Source organism: Lynx rufus, unplaced genomic scaffold, assembly GCF_022079265.1.
Source record: "Lynx rufus isolate CCGP_SWC_20201006 ecotype Redwood Valley unplaced genomic scaffold, mLynRuf1.p SCAF_3, whole genome shotgun sequence".
NCBI lineage: Eukaryota > Metazoa > Chordata > Mammalia > Carnivora > Felidae > Lynx > Lynx rufus.
The window spans coordinates 156177396-156195269 of record NW_025814845.1 but is presented as its reverse complement, the minus strand read 5'-3'; the positions used below and the strand labels follow the sequence as shown (position 1 = coordinate 156195269).

The following is a 17874-nucleotide window of genomic DNA, read 5'->3' as shown; positions in this document are numbered from 1 at the left end:
AATCAGAGGAGACATTGCCCTCTTCTGCCAGCCAGTTAGGTCTCAGATGGAAACAAATCCATTGATAGGATGTCATGTTAAAGTGCACTGGCCTGTACACCTTAAGTAGCCTTGTCAAAACATTAAGAAACTCTCCCCTCTAACCAAAAGGAAGAAGAAAATTCTTGAGAACTAATTGTACGCATGGTATAGCCCTGGCACCGAAGTTTGCGTTCAAAAGGGCAACTCCATAATGAACCTTTATCATTGCTTGTCATAAAGTAACATCACAGCAAGGTCTATGGACACTGATACTATGTATTGGGTCAGTTACTGTGTAAATCGAGTAGACTTCTGGAATCACAGTGTTTGTAGCTGTGACACAAGGATGGTAAACATCTTAAAAAATGGAACTTATGGGACATAATTGTGCAAATTTAAAATGCTGAAACAGATCGGAAAGACACAAACGCACACTTACCACCCACCTGTATTTGGCATGACTAAGCGTCCTCCCAAGTGGCCAAAGACACCAGTGGTCCTCAGTTCTGTCCTTGTGGGAAGTGATGATAGATTCTGGATGTAGGGTGTTTTATTTCTGGGGTGCATCGTACTAAAGCTACGGTTGTTTCCATGGGGAAAAGTCCCGGAATGATTCTTGCCATGGTACTCAGCTCTTTCAGACACTCCCAGGGAAACCATGAATGAGCTCTGAACTTTGACTTTGATGTCGGACAAAGGGTTAAAGAGCGAAGACTCTGTCATGAGTTCTTTGTCCAGCGGGTCCTGTAGGCAGATGGGCCCGCTGTATGTTCGGCTGACCGTGAGGTCTGGTTGCATGGAGGAATTCAGAAGCAGGGGGTTACCTGGTGAAAGAAAATCGATCTGTCACTCGGAAACGAAAAGGCGTCACGGTTACCCCCTCGCCTCTGCCTCTACTCACTGCACAACCGCCTGTGAGCTTGCCAGCCGCCCTTCAGGCCCATGCTGAGTGTCTACGGCAGCTCTCACAGGCCAGTCAACGGTGACCAGAGCCTTGGGATGGGGAGCTCCGGCTCTCACAGCGGGTTCTCTGAATGCCACTGACCACAATCACTCATTCTCCAGAGTTCCTGGCATGCCATCTTTTCAAAACAAGTATTTCTGGCACTGTGTCAGGCAACTGACTACGGTATTATTGTTTATGTGATTATTTTAACTGGCAGAGAGAAGCTTCAAGAAAAAAAAAAAGGAAGAAATGTTTTGCAATCCAGTTTGGAGCAAAAATAACATCTGTTCATTTTAAATGGTAAAAGGTGACACAGCACGGTGACTAGGTAGTGCTGTTTATAACCAGAGAGGCGTTGGTGACAGCCCGTCTCACGTGGAATTCTGGGCAGTTTGTGGAGCTGGGAGAGGAAATGATGCGTCCTCAGAACAAAAGGGTCAGGGGACCATGAGGATCATATCACTCCATGTCTGAGTATATGTCACTCTGAGAGGGAAAGGAGGCACCACATGGGGACAGCGAGGCTCCGATTCTACGTGGGGAGCAGCTTAGAAGGGCTTCCTTTCTGTCTTGAAACAAATGAAAAAAAAATCTTTACAAAACCATGAGAAATTGGACTTTCATCGTCTGGGGCTCACCGATCTTTTTCTCAGCCTAATATTAAAAAGAAATGCTGTGATATTTTCTTGTGATGAAATAATCCCATTTATTAGTGAATAACGAAATAACCCTCAGTCCCAAACCTCCCACCCATATCAGTCCGTCAATGTGACTTCTCAAATTGAAACCCAAACCATATTAAACAATTTTCCTTTGGGGGCCTGACAAAATGTTTAAAGAATATTTTTGAAAATGTTGCAATTCCAGGCCATATTGTATTGTTTTTCCATCTTCATAATTTGTAGCAATGCCAGTAGGAAATCTATAACCCTGACTTTCCCAACCTCTTGTTCTGATGCTCGAAGAATCCAAAGTCAGAGAGGACTTTGTAGATCTAAAGGCTCCTTGATGAGGCTTTTTTTTTTTTTCCCCCATGCTGGAGGTTCTCGTGTCAAGACACAGGCACAATCAAGGAGCTGAGCTTTTTAATGGAACTGCACTGAATTCTACAGGCATCAGCCTTGTTCTTGTTTTGGTTTTCCCAGGCAAGGCAGGGGACGTAAGAACCGTGTCACAACTGAAAAGCATTCAGGTCTCAGGCCTTTCCGCTGAGACCTGAAAAATCGCATCCCTGAGGCTCATGGCTATTTTATCTCAAACCTTCACCTTCTGAAGTTTAGCTTTTGGCCACTCTTAAAAGACCCTCCCAGCTTATGGAAAAGACCCTCCAAGTTTATGGGAAGCCAAGCAGCAAAAATATTGCCTAGAGTTACACTGAAGTCTAACTTAAGGAGAAAATGCCTGATTATAAAAGTATGTACATATGATAAAAGTCCATGGTTGAAGAGAGTGGGCATATCAGGGACAACGACCTGATCACCCCACAGTTCATTTTGGAAATCCTTTTGAAACTTCCTGGTCAACTCCATGGCCTTCTGTTTAAAAGTCTGCTCACCTTCCTGGGGTTCCAGCTCTATGTGCCCAGAAAGGGAGGTCTCTACAACAACGCGGGGTGCAAATCATCGGAGCATCAAGGTGAGGTGCATCATCACAATGAACGTAGGAGAGAGTAGAATTTGAATAAAGGATTTTTGCTTTTATCACTAGCTTTGGGATAGTCTTGGTTAAAAATAAAAACAAAATGGTAAAGGAAGTTTGGAAAGGCTATATATTCTTTTCCAGAGTCACAATACATGCAAGCTCTAAGGAGACCCGCAAGATGGAGATGTGTTTGAGCTTACCCAAGTCAGCATTCTCCAAATGCTTCGGCGAGGGAACCACCCCCTCACCTGCTGCTCTATGGAACACACTGGCATCCTGTGCCAAAGTAAGAGGAAATCACTAGCTTCTGGACTGATACTCGCTACATTCGTTGAGCACCTTCCATAAACCAAGGGCTTTTAATCCTTGTCATTCCAAGTAGTTTAATCCTCACAAGAACCCTTTGAGGTGGATATTAGTATTGCCATTTTAAAGCTGTAAACACTGAGAATAATTAACTAGGTCATATAGCAATTTTGGATTCACTCTCTCTGACTTCAAAGCCTCTGTCTCGCATACTACTGTCGTTCTTCTGTTTTACAAGGTTATTGTCTAAGACACTGGTATCTTATTTGATGGAAAGATTTCTAGTTTCTCATGTAGTATAAAAATAAGTTCTTGGGGCACCTGGGTGACTCAGCGGGTTAAGCGTCCGACTTCGGCTCAGGTCATGACCTCGCGGTTCGTGAGTTCGAGCCCCACAGCTCAGAGCCTGGAGCCTGCTTTGGATTCTGTGTCTCCCTCTCTCTCTCCCCCTCCCCTGATCATGCACTCTCTCTGTCCCTCAAAATACAAAGGTTAAAAAGAAAATTAAAAACAAATCCGTTCTTCATTACATTTATTTCTAATGAAACAAGTCAAGGGGATGTGTCCCTTTCTGAGGCCAAGCAGACTCAGCCCTGAAACTTTGGTGCCCAGAAGTGAGTGGCAAGCAGGAAAGCATTTTGTCTCTGCCAGACATTTCCCCGTTTCTCGCATGCTTGGGTTCCACTTCAGAACCCGACTGCTACTCAATCACGGCCATGCAGCGAGACTTCTTGTCCGGGGCTACTGGCGCTAGTTACGCGCAATAAATAGAAATAAAGGTGACAATATCGACAGTAAGGGTCAAGGTGGAACACTTCACCCTTTCTGAAGGGAGACAGCTTCATTTTTTTTTCTAAGCCCGAAACCAGAAACCACGTATGGCTCATCTCCATCTTGCAATCAGAAACGGATTTGGTTCACATAAGAGAATTAAATGGCTCTGTTTGGAAAAGGAGTACTGCCATAGTTTGACATGACAGATTTCCTTCTCCCTCCAACAAAAGATTGCCTCCACTGGGCAGCAGGTGAGAGTCGTTAAGGCTGGGAACTTCATCCCTCCCCTCCCCCGCTGGCTAACTGACCTATCGTATATTATCTAAAGTCCTTTTAACTTATATAAGATAGAAGTAACCCAAATAACTCCACCTAGTACATAGTATATAATACCTATACATGGGAGGTTATAGTAAAGTGGTTGGTTTTCAGACTTGAATAATCAGCATTTTAGTTCACTAAATATCCTCAGAGCAGGCTTGTTAAAACAGAACGTTGGCTAATCTGAGATAAAATAACGTGCTAAGTTTACTACATGTCAAAGATGGAAGTGCCTCATTAAAAATGTTGTGAATGAATGGGAAACTGAGATCCATTCATTCTCATAGTAGCCAAGGACTTGGGCAGACTACGCGACCGAGCCTGGCTTCCTAATGTGTGAAGACAACTAGGTTAGCGGCTCCCAGTGCCAAGAGCTACCTTCACACAGGGCCGAAGAACACTGGGGGTCCTGTGTGAGCGTAGTCTCTATGGTCCTGAGGACGAGGTGTTGGGGGGCCCTACGCCGCTGACCTTGACGGACTGTTTTGAAGTTGAAGGTCTGGAAGCCACCTGTCAATGCAGAAGAGTCGATGACGTCCACGCCATAGTCACTCTGGCTCCGTCTGTAAAGGGTGACACCAATGACCAGGACTGCAACGGCCACCACGGCAGCGCCCAAGCCCGAGTACAAAGCAATGTCGCTGGCATTCTCAATGCCTGAAAGACACAAGAGAAATCCTAAATGGCCAGCATGGGCACAGAGCCGAAGAACCACCCTGGGATACAAAATGAAATGCTATTGGATTTTTGGAGCTACTTTTCAGAGAAAATGACATATGCAGCTAGCCATAAGTTATACTCTCTTTCACACATAATCATGTTTCTAAAATACCCTGTATAAATCAGAGGGATGCTAGTCAAATATCTTGACTGCATTAGGGCAGCTTACCACATAATAAAATCTTAAAGACAATCAATTTTGCAAAGAATGTAATATTTTTCAAGTAAAAGCAGACAACTCCTTAATTTACTTGGTTTAGAAAGTCATATTTACCTGCAAAGTATTTTTTTTTTGCATCTTATTTTTATTTGAGGGAGGACATGAGATCCACATACAATGACAAAATATGGGTGAACTGTTCTGCTTATATATGACGTGGGGCACATGCATTCACAGAGAGTGGGCTAGGGTGAGAAGGTCAGACACAGTCTAGGAGTCAAGAGAGAGAAGACCAGAGCTCACAAATAGGCATTTTAGCTTTGGCACAAATCATTCAGTTTAAGAGAACATCGACAACATCAGGTTAGCGTATTTACAATCATCATGAGAGAATTTCTGTTGTGAGATATGGAGATTTTGGTCCTAGGTGCTCCGATGTCCACGGTCAACGTTTTCCAGCACCATTAAATGCTAGACTTAATACATTTTTGCGAAAGAGGACTGGTCTCTAAAAGGGCACATGCTGTTTCTCCCATACCTCTCCTACTCCATCCTATTGAATGCATAGGCAAAGCAAAAATAAAAGCGTTAGTTTGAATTGAGAATGTGGGTGTCTTCCCAACCCCCAAGATAGGTTGTAGCTGTTTCCCAACTCGTCTGCTAGTTGTACTTTGCGTGTGGTTCATTCCTGAAGACCTTCATCATGGCTACTGCAGTTCAGCATGAGATTGATCCAAGGCCACGCGACCCTACAAGAGGCATAATCTTGCAAAGTATGTGGAAAGAGAAGGTGGCAAGTGCCAGCTATGTTATCCATCCCCTTACAGATTATGGGGTGAGTACACATAACAGGTCCAGAGGTACTTGCTCTGTCACCCTGTATTAGGTTTAGAGGCTAAAACAGAGCTATCATATATTCACCTGGTAACTGCATGGTGCTTACTATGCATTCACTGCAGCCTAATACAGTACTTATGTTATCACACGAGTACTACTAACCAACAAAGTTAGTGGACTGTAAAATAAGGCGCCACCAAATTAAAGAGTGAACAAGGAAACCAAGCAGAACCGGTTCAGCAATAGGGCAGTAAACACACACTAATAATTCGCAAGGGAGCGAAACCATCCGAAAGAACGGTATTTGAAAGGTGAGAGGATTGTAAGACATTTTCAATAACCACAGCGGCCTAGGAGGTGTTGAGAAACAGGCTGTGACTTAGGTTTTAGTTCCAATGTCATGATGGTCCCCACGGGAGAGGGACAGGGATGGAGGCATCTGTGTGGTCGGCTCTGGCCACCCAGAACCATGTGTGTGCTGACTAGCACCGGTCCCAAAGTTCCAGTGTCTGCCTGTGTCCCACAGGGAAAGGGAGGGGCAGCTGGGCTCTCACTGATGTTCCCTCCCTCCCTCTACCCAATTCAGTTCCGTGAAGGGAGTCGCTGTGCTCAGAGCAGAGAGGACACAACACCGCAGAGGTAGCAAGCCAGGGTACCGGGAGTAGGGAGAGAACTTTGGATTGAAACCAATTAGCCTTCCCCCTCCCCACCCCCCTGCTTCCCACCAGTTCCTCGGGCACTACTGACTGATGACACTACCATTTTAAAAGGTGTATCTGGGGAGAACACACCTGCCCAGCAACCGAGCACACACAGAGAAACAGCCTGGCGGCATACTGAGTGCAGCTGCTGAGTTGGCAAAGTAGAGCCAAAGACCCCTTTCGCTTCCCGGGTACTAAAAATAGGCAGGAGCCGAGGCCAGGGGGATGATCAGGGCAAAATACTTCTGGAAATGGACATCCCCAGACAGGAACATCCTGAGCCCAAACAGTAGCGGGAACCAGTTGGGTGAGTTCCTCTGTATTTCTGTCTTGTTTTCTAGGTTTCCACCCTCCTGCTACCCACACACGCAGAATCTCCCTTCTCTCAGACACAAACCCTGTCTTTAGGAAAGGACCCTACATAGGCCTTCAGACTGAGATTTAAGTGTTTGATATGGTTCAGTGCGTTTCCCAGGAATATTTGCAGAATCTATTTGACTTAAGAGAATGAAATACTGAATTATAGAATTAAAAAAAAATGAGTATGGGGACTGTGGAGCTGGGGGGTGAGAGAGAAAGGGGAGAGACCTGTATGGAGAGCACGGCGTCCTTATTAGGCTCACCCTGGCATTTGGTGGGGCAGTCTAATCTAAAAGACAAAAGTCAATCGACTCCCTACAGGAAGATAAGCAAAGTGGTGTTTACTTTACAAGAACAATCTGTCCTGGGAATTAAAACCTTCAGAATCTAATAATTTCATTTATTCCACAAACATTTGTGGAGGGCCAACCATGCAATGGAAATGAGGGTGCACGGAGGAATTAACATATTCTTAGTTGTTTCTTGTCTAACGGTTCTAACGGTGGTAAAAGACAAGTGGTGAGATCCTGACAGGGAGACACAAATACTCGAAGCCACATGTATACATCTCAAGAGACATCCTTACCAACAGCTCAAGCCCTTCCAAAGTTGGGCCACAGTGCTTCTTTCTTTTTCTTTCTTTCTTTTTCTTTCTTTCTTTCTTTCTTTCTCTTTTCTTTTCGCTCTTCTACCTACTGTTTTTACTTCACCTCCTTCCTTTCTTTTTCTCACTCTGCCTCACTCTTTTCTAATCCATCCTCCAGGACAGTAGAGTGGTTTTCCCTGTAAGGATACCTGAGTGCTTATAAACATAATTCACTTTTCTTGTGTGTTCAGGACTGGGTCCAGAAGAATCTGAGATTTCGTTCCATATTTGCCACCACAAGTTCATGGGAGAAGGGAGGACGCTGGGTGTAAGCCTGTCCGTGAGCACGCAGGCACCTAGGGGGAGCTGCTGCAGAGTCACTGCATACACGCGTGCGCACAGTCATCACTTGTCCAAACGTTAGAAGCCACCACTGGTCCTTCCCAGGGGAGTCGTTCTAAGGACATGACCGCGTGGTGCAGGCACTACCCAGGCCCCGATGGCTTTCTCCGTGTCCATTTCAATGCTCATGCTCCACTCTGCAGCACTGCCTCACACCCCAAATTCAACTGTAATTTACCTGCCAGATGCCTGTTAGTGAATAGCCCTGTATGACAGGTCATTGTAAAATAAACCCTTGGTCGCGTGCCAGCTCAAGGTCCTCCACCTTCAAGAAGGTAACCCTGTCCAGGGGCGCCCGGGTGGCTTAGTCGGTTAAGCATCCGACTCTTGATTTCAGCTCAGGTCATGATCTCACGGTTCATCAGTTCGAGCCCCGCATCAGGCTCTGGATGACAGTGCAGAGCCTGTTTGGGATTCTCTCTCCCTCTTTCTCTGTTCCTCCTCCACTTGTGCTCTCTCTCTCTCTCTCTCTCTCAAAATAAACAAACTTAAAAAAAAAAAAGTAAACAAAACCAAACCAAACCCCTGTCCTTGCCAATCCAGCCAACCCTCCCAACCATGACATGATCTTCTAAACTCCCAGATCACTTAGGGTTCCTAGAACTCATTTTGGATCATTCTTTTTATTGTTTAATTATCTGAGCGCCAATGCATTCTCCCTAACTGCTTTAAACACTTCAAAAGCAGTAATATCTCCATAATTTCCCACAGAAATCCGCACACCATTGCACCTATTTATGATCGCTCGCCTGGTCTCCAACTGTGGGGAGACAAGTATTAAAGAAATCACAGTCTGAGGTTGATTACAGAGTTCTTGCTGCAAGGACTCGCTTTATGTTAACACACATACATGTTTATACCTGTCCGCTGGCTCCCATACACACGTGTTGCTGGTTTGTTTGCTCCAAGTTAATTTGAACAAAAGCACTGATAACCCCATGACTGATAATGCTATTCTTTCTGTGGGCACAGGTCTTTGTTTCACAGACGAAGCTTTACAGATCAATGCGTTATTGATGTCTTTCCTGTGTTTTCATCCCTATTTTCCTTGAACCGAGAGTCACAAAAGCTCTAGGTAAGCATGGAAGAATGCAACGTGAGGTACAAAACAAACAAACAAACAAAAAACTGTTGCATAAAATCCCCAGCTAGAGCTGACGGCGAAATTTCTTGTATTCCAAATTACTCAGGAACTACTGAGGAATACGTTCATTGCTGGAAAGGAGTGTAGAGACAGACTGCAGAGACAGTCTGCATAAATTAACAGAGCTCTGCGGAAATTAGGACCCCGGAGAGGAAATGTTTATGGGTTCCCTTGGCCCAGAGAAGGCAGAGCTGTAAAGTGACTGGAGGTGATCTTTAATGTGGAGAGGGTTGTCACAAGAGGAGAGCAGGTCTATGGTAGGAACTCAATGACTCTTCCTTTACGATGACGCTAGTAACCAACTCTTTGCCATCTCTAACAAGGACTGAAAAGGAGGATGTGGCCTTTTATGACAGCCATTGGGACTCTGGTTAGATATTAAAATGACCTTTTCTACAATGAGGGTTGTTAAAAAAAAAAAAAAGCTTGTAGTTCTGAGGGAGATTGTGACACTTCCTTTCAGAAAGTCTCCCTCTAAAAAAAAAAAAAAAAAAGAGAAGCAGCAGCATAACTTTACAATAGTCTGCAGTCATTTTATTTATTTTTGGTCAAAGCTGGTGAGATGGTCTAAATGGCCTTTCACAGCCCCTTTGAATTTTGTAGTGCAAGGGACAGGGATCAATAAGTTCGATGTCTTTATGAATTGTCATCACACCTAGTTGTTGCGAGGAACTGATGTCCCCAAAGGACTAAATACAAGGGCTGTTTACATGGTTTGCCTTTCTCTCTTCACGATTCCCCTCAGAAAGACCGATTCTTGCCACTAATTAACGGGAATATAACTCAAGTCTCATGTTATGAGATTAACTATATTACCACATTGAAATCTATCTTATAGGATCAGATAGCTACAGAAAATTAACAAAGGAGCATAGCAAATGCCTTTCTAACACAGAATATTCTATCTCCTATTAAATACTGCAGAACGGCCATTGCTACCCCTTCAGGAGAAAAACCAATAACTTGAATGGACATATACTAGAGAGAGTGAATTGCTAAGGAATCCACACAATCAAAATTCACACAGAGGCCTAGGAGAGACAAAACAAATGGAAGGCTAAAGAAGCTGTTGCTGTGCTGAACTCCCATAGACGGCCAGTACCCGGCCATCTCAGGACCTGCCCCTGGCCCCTTGCACAGGCGGTGTTGTGGATACAGACTCACGTGCCAAAATATTTAATTAGATGTTGAAATACGATATAATAGAAGATACTGTTTATACTTGCTGTCATTGAGAAGCAACTTTTTTTTTTTTAATTTTTTTTTTTCAACGTTTATTTATTTTTGGGACAGAGAGAGAGACAGAGCATGAACGGGGGAGGGCCAGAGAGAGAGGGAGACACAGAATGGGAAACAGGCTCCAGGCTCTGAGCCATCAGCCCAGAGCCTGACGCGGGGCTCGAACTCACGGACTGCGAGATCGTGACCTGGCTGAAGTCGGACGCTTAACCGACTGCGCCACCCAGGCGCCCCGAGAAGCAACTTTTTTTTAATACCACATCAAAAAATAGCTTTTGGATGGTCAGCCGTGGCCAACCATGGTGAACAATTCCAACTATATTTGCAGTGCTTGGGGTCTTACAACCCCGTAACCCATCAACACCTCAGCTTTTCTAATCTCCTGTCAAAAACCTCATTATAGTTACTGTGATTGTTGATTTACTGTTGTAATGAAGGACAAAAGTAGCAAATTTTTGAATAGTACTTACTACGTGCCAGGCGCTGTTCTAGTTCAACGGCAGCCCTCCTTCTCACCTGCCCTTCTTTCTAGCTGAAAAAAGGGAGGCTGTCCTATGTGAGCTCACTTTCCTACCACTCAGGATTTCTCTGCTCCTTCACAAGTGTTTCCTCCTTTTTCTCTGTTCCCGGAAGAGCTGCTCTTCTGTATCAAGTCAGCTATGATCCCGTCCCCTCCTGCCCCCACAGGGACTTGGCCTCATTCATTATTCCCTTTTGGTCTTACATCTTCAAACTTTTCCTCTGCACCTGAGCCTTGCCCTCTGCCTCCAAACACAGTCTGGTCTTCTTAATCACATCTCCCCAAATCTTTCCCCCAACTTCCTCTCAGATAAACTTCTCAAAGATGTGGTCTTCTCTACACCCATGTTCTTAGCTCTTTCTTTTTTTTTTTTTTTAATTTTTTTTTTAACGTTTATTTATTTTCAAGACAGAGAGAGACAGAGCATGAACAGGGGAGGAGCAGAGAGAGAGGGAGACACAGAATCTGAAACAGGCTCCAGGCTCTGAGCTGCCAGCACAGAGCCCGACACAGGGCTTGAACTCACGGACCGTGAGATCATGACCTGAGCTGAAGTCGGACGCTTAACCGACCAAGCCACCCAGGCGCCCCCTTAGCTCTTTCTTTAAAAAAACTCAAAGCATTGGTTTTTAACATTCAACATTTCTTAATGCATGCTTTCTTAATACATAATTGCCCTAACCGGTTGGCTGCTGTCCCTGTTAAAAGAATAAATGAAAGGCACCTGGGTGGCTCAGTGGGTTAAGCATCCTATTTCAGCTCAGGTCATGATCTTGCGGTTCATGAGTTCGAGCCCCATGTCAGGCTCTGTATTGGCAGCTTGGAGCCTGGAGCATGCTTCGGATTCTGTGTCCCCCCTCTCTATCTGCCCCTCCCCGGCTCGCACTCTCTCTCTCTCTCAAAAATAAACAAACATTTAGAAAAAAAGAATGAAATACATATTTAAGATGAGGAAATGTTTAGTAAGTATAAAAAGGGACAGTATTCAAGGAGAAAACACATTCTCCAACTACTCTTTCTTCAGAAGTAATCACTCTTGACAATATCTTTGAGACCTTTTGGGAAAAAAAAGAAGAGTAAATATCCTTCATTCATCCATTCTTTCATTCATTCATTCATTTAACCCTAAAGGCTCCATATTATATTTCCTTTACTGTACTTTGTTTTGTTTTCTACATACAATATTTTGTAGGTCTTTCCTATCAGAATCTATAGACTGACTTCATTTCTTTTTACATTTGCCTGGCCTGTTGTCAGGCTGCAGATAATTTAATTAGTCCAGTATTTCTATGTCCTTTGATTGTTCTCTTACCCTTTAAAGTCTGCCTTTCCCCCAAATCACTGTTCCTTCTTGACGGTTGTTTATAACTTACTGCATCAATAGTAATGTTCTCTGTCTTATTCCTTTCCACTACTCTCTAGCAGTAGACAAGCCAAGCCAACCCTCTTTCCAGAGAGGAAAAAAAAAAGTCCCTTAAACTGGATTCACCTCCCTTCTCCCTTATTGTTTAGTAACTACCCTTCACTCTCAACGTTCTATAAACAGACTTCAAAGCTCAGTTCTTAGCCCTCTTCCTGCCCCCTTGCCAAAATAACGGGATAATTGTTCACAGTGCTATTTCCTTGATGCCTAACACTCTCCATTGGAGATGTCTTGCCTCAACTCCTGTGCGCAGACCTGATCCCATATCTCCTTCCTGCTCAGTGGACGAAACCACCTGCATGTTGTGCTAACGTCTCAAATTGGTCATCTGACTTACAGATTTGTCATTCTTATCTCTTCAAATATTTTCTCCTCTTGAGTTCCCTTTTTCAGGTAATGTGACACCATGAGTGAGAATGGAGAGTCATCTTTCATTCTGTCCCCATTGATTCTTCCCCAAACCACTCACATGCCTTACTCATTACATCTCCAGTGCCTCTCGCATCTCCACTTCCATAGGAGACACCCTACTTGACGCTCACATTGTACAGTCTCATCTTACCTAGTACACAGTCTTTGGTCATTCAGAGCCATTTTCCACTGGATTACTCTTCTTAAGAAGAGTACCACAGTTCTGGTACTGCCACTCTAACATCTTTAGACAACTCTCTAGTATGAAGTGATTCCACTCCAAAAGGGATTTATCTTATGGCTCAAGACACTTTATGCTCTACATCACCCCAGTTTTCAACAACTTTTGCCCATTTCTCATCCATATGGACCCTACTCTCTGGCCAACTCCAATTACTCATTTTTTCAAGTAGATCTTGTACTTCAGGCAAGTTTTTCTTTTCTTTTTTTTTTTTTTTTTTTTTTTTTTTTGGTTCAGAGGTTTTACTCCTACTGAAAGGCTCTCCCCTCCAATATCTCTTTCAATTTTAACCATTCTTCCAAGATTGACAATTAGGGAGCCTATTTTATAAAACGTTTCTTGATATGCACATTTCTCCTTTTAAGCAAAGCTGCCAGATTTAGCAAATAAAGATATGACGCAGTTAAACTTGAATTTCAGATCAATGAATAATTTTACTGTATCTCCCATGCAATATCTAGATATGCTTATGCTAAAAATTTATTTATCTGAAATCAAATTTAACTAGGGGTCCTCTGTTTTGTCTGGTGACTCTACATTTGGCTACAAAATATCTGTGCTTTTTCCCATCAGATAGGAAGACCGGGTTAAGGCAGGGGTTAGAGTAAAGAAAAAAATAGGATTTGAACTCCAGCTTTTAAGAAAATGACTTCACCTTATTTAATTTCCTATCCTAAAAACTGAAGCCACAAACTCTATCAACTTTGAAAATACACACAGGTGGAGAGACGGAGCCTGTGAATTCACATTTTAACAAGGGACCCGGGTTATTCTGATGCTGAAGAACACATTGGTCAACCAGCTACTTTCCTGTCTCTGCACAGTTCTGAGGTACATGATGAACAAAATCCTGTCGCATTAAGGGCAGAGTCAACAAAGTCATTGAACACGGTAGTAAGAAAAGGCACACACTTATGATAGGATGAAAATTGGATAATAAGGACATTGGAGATGCTAAGAAAATGACAAATGTTGCCTATAAAGATGGGTTGGATTGATTCACAGTAGGGGGTGACCTGAAGGACAAAGTAAGTCATGCAGTTTGCAAAAAGTGCTCTATGTATGCAATAGAAAATAATCAGGAGATGAAGCAAAATGATTAGGAAAAAAAAAATGTTTAAAGCATTGCTAGAAGATGAGCATTGATGCCAGTAGCCTAACGTTAGTTTAGAAGAGCCTAGAAGTCTGTTGAGGATGTAAAGGTATGTCCCAAAGTCGCAAACAGTCCGATGGGATCAAGGCACTATTCAAGTCCTCACAGCCTGAAAGAAGAATGTCCAAATGTAGTGTGGGCCACACGTCTTCTGAGGTATTCCCTAACCTTTGTGAAGATCACAAAGGATGTAGATTCCACATGATTCCACTGTGGATGAAACCAGTGTATTTTTGGAAAAGACGCAGAATGGGATGGGTGTTGGTGAGAAGCACATACTTAGTTTTGAGACTTTAAGGACACATTTGGGCCATTCTTTGATGGACAGGATTCTGGGAAGTAACACCTTTTAGGCTTTAACTTCCTATCTGGTACAGAACAAAGGCTTATTAAAGATTGTTTCCTTTCTTCCCCTTTTCTCAAGTCATTTATCATCTTCTAACTTGTATTGGAGTTGTGGAGAAGAAACATTAATTTTTTTCCCTCACATTTCACTGGGACAAGACTATTTATATAGAACTGCATAATAAACAGCTAGCATATGAATGAGTAAAAATAAATATTTAGAAGCAAAGACTTTATTTTCACCTGAACAGTAAAAGGCCCGGTGAGGAGTTTTCAGGAGGATGTAAGGCATTAACTCAAGTGGGTTTTGAACATCTAATACTAGGCCAGTGGTTAATGCTACAGATGGAAGAGTAAGTAAGACTCTATACTGTCTGCCTACAGGCAGAGATGGTGTCTATAAGACAGGGAATCCAGACCAGTACAAGGGCAATGAAAATATAGCACAGAATTAGGGAAATACTTTGATCCTGGGTACATTTCAGGAGTCACCAATGCAGCCTTGGTGGGGGGAAGGCCTTGCAGAGGAAGTAAAACGCAAGCTGAAATTGGAAGGAAGAATGCGTCTAACAAGGATTCGGTGGAGAAAAAGAGTTTTCAGGGAGAAGTAACAGAATGTATAAGTAATAGGCACTATATGCCAAATGGGCAGAGGGTATTCTGACAGTTCAGAAGCTTTATTTCATTGCAGAAGACAGGAACTGGAGAGCAGGCAGGCAGGAATTTACCTAATGATTAAACTGACTGAGAGAAGCTGATAGGATTAAGAAAAGAAAGTTGAGACCAGATCATATACATATTCAGTACCTCGGACTTTATTTTATAAATACTGGTGAGCAAACGAAGAGTTGCTTTTTGTTTTTGTTTTTGGGTTTTTTTTTTTTTAAGTTTATTTTTTTTTTAATTTAGTTTGAGAGAGAGCAAACAGAAGAGGAGCAGAGAGTGAGGGAGACAAAATCCCAAGCAGGCTCTGCACCGTCAGTGGAGAGCCTTATGAGGGCTGGAACTCACAAACCGTGAGATCATGACCTAAGCTGAAGTCAAGAGTCGGATGCTTAAACGATTGAGCCACCCAGGCGCCCCCAAGCAATTGAAGAGCTTTAAATATTGCAGGTGGTATGACTAGAATCCATGTTTAGAAAGATCAGATAAATTGGTGTAGGGCAAGACTAGAAACAGGGAGGCAACTGCAGAAATCCTAATTAGGAATGCAGACGGCCTCAACTTTTTAAATTTTCTTCTGGGACACCATTTTCTTTTAGTTTTTCTCTTACTATGCTGGCTGTAACTTTTCTGTCTTCTCTGCAGTGACTTCTGACCTCCTCTGCATCTAAACGTTGATGCCCTTCAGGGCTCAGTCGTCCGCTATCGTCCCTTCTCCATGCACGCTCATTATCCGGGGATCTTTTTCAACCTAACGGCTTTAAATATCATCTGGACACTGACAAGCCCCAGATTTATGTCACCAGCCAGGACTCTGACCTCCGGAGTCCTATAATTCCACTGCCTGCTCAACCTCTCCATTTAGATGTTTAATAGGTATCTCAAAGTTAGCGTCAGGAACACTGAACTCCTGATCCCCCGTGTAGATTTGCTATACCACATTCTCTCTGGATCAGCAATGGCAACCCCATCTTTCTAGCTGCAAAGCCAAACTTTGGAAATCATGCCTGATACCTTTCTTTCTCTCATGCTCAATATCCAACCCATCAACAAATCCTTTCTGCCTTCAATAGCTATGCCAAGATGACCCATTTTTACAATGTCTAATGCCCTGTGTCTACCCCAAGCCACAATCATCTTGGACTTTGCTACTGGAAGAGCCTAGGTGTTGTAATAGCCTAGATTACTCTTACTGATTACTGTTACAATGCATCACTGTAACAGGTCTTGCTTCCACTCTGATCCCCTATATATTTATACTCAACACAGCAGGTAGAGTTTATCCTTGAAAATACGAAGTCATGTCACTATGACAAAAAATCCTCAGAGGGGTTCAGAGTAAAGGTCAGAGTCATGACAACGGCCTATAATCCGTGTGGCAGTTTCCTCTCTCATCCCACTTCTCTGGTCTTAACTATTAGGACCTTTCCCTCTGCCACTCTGCTCCAGGTGTCCTGCCTGCTGTTCCTCAGACATCCCAAGCACGTTCACATCTCACAGCCTTTTCATCTGGTGTTCCCTTTGTCTGGAACGCTCTCTCCCCAGACATCCAGAATGTTTGTTTGTTTTTTCTGTTTTTTGGGTTTTTTTTCTAGGTCTCCTCTTTTTTTTTTTTTAAGTTTATTTATTTATTTTAAGAGAGAGCGAGCACGAGCAGGGGAGGAGCAGAGAGAGAGAGGGAGAGTGAGAATCCCAAGAAGGCTCTGGCTGTCAGGGAGAAGCCGGACGTGGGGTTTGATCTCACAAACGGTGAGATCATGGCCTGAGCTGAAACCAAGAGTCAGATGCTCAACCGACCCAGCCACCCAGGTGCCCCCCGAGGTCTCTTCTTAAATGTAATTTTAATACAGAGATCTGCTCTGAACACCTTCTACCAAAAAAGCAATGTTCCCTTCAGCCCCGCTGGAGTGTCTCACCCTGCTTTATTTCTCTTCACAACACTGACCATTAGCACTATATGTTTTCTGGTTTGCCTACATCCATCCATCTCTACTCGAACTGTATGCTCTGTGGAAGCAGAATCTGTACCTGTCCCTCTCAGGGCCGCTTCTCTACAACTGCTTCCTACAGCATGGTAAGCGCTCAGTCAACAGCTGTTGAGTGAATGGAGGGACAGAGAGAGGCAGTGTGAAAACGGAGAGTCGGTGATGAACATGAACTCCGTTTGGATGGAATAACAGACTGTAAGGACGTAATGAGTAACGAGTAGGACAAAGGAAAAAGAGGGCTCTCGGAGGGCGCCCAAGTTTCGCACGTGGACAAAGTGAAGAGATGGTGAGGTACTGAGCGAACTAGAGAAGATGGGAAGCAGGACAGGAGTAAGGACAGGGGCGGAGAAGGAGAGATTCAATTCTGAAACAGTTAAGATTCAAGTAATTGGGAGACACTCATCTGGAGCCGTCCTGGAAATGGCTGACTCTGCCAGTGTTCGCTGGATTTGTGCTTAGCGTGCATGCCATCGGCACCCGGTGCAAAACAACTATACGGGAAGGAGATGAAGAGAAGGCTGTGTGTGTGGTCCTGGTTTACTTCTTTCAGGGACAGAGAAATCCTTTTCATCCCTAAGGTGAACGTGCTGGATGAGTCACTCCTCAGGAAGCCACTGCCTCTCGGAAAGCCGCGGCCCCAAGCCTCCAAGGAGCCCCATTGTCTGAACGCAACCGTTTTTCAGTCTGACTCTGGGGGTGCGTGTTTGCCATTCAGAACCTACTATATTTTACTGCACCTCCTGACATTGTTACACAACATTTATTGAAAGCACATTTGATGGTAATGAAGTTTCTATTAACTATGATTAAATCTCATAAAGCACCTGAAGATAATTTAAGATGTGCAGAAGCAGAAAATGAAACATTCGGTTTAGTACATTAGGAAACATAATTGATTAAATTATCTCATTTACAATAAGTGCTTTCATGAGCTATGCGGCGCACATATTTCCCCCAGTTTGTCATTATGAC

The 17874-nt window shown here is 43.6% G+C and overlaps 1 protein-coding gene across 1 annotated transcript in view; it reads right to left on the bottom strand.

Moving 5' to 3' along the window:
• Positions 1-17874, bottom strand: part of UNC5D (unc-5 netrin receptor D) — a 545977-nt gene that overhangs the window by 62420 nt on the left and 465683 nt on the right. The window contains exons 9-10 of the mRNA XM_047092087.1: positions 4481-4666; positions 468-845 (exon numbers count right to left, since the gene is read on the bottom strand). Coding sequence (XP_046948043.1) covers positions 468-845; positions 4481-4666 — 564 coding nt within the window. The remainder of the gene's footprint in view (positions 1-467; positions 846-4480; positions 4667-17874) is intronic.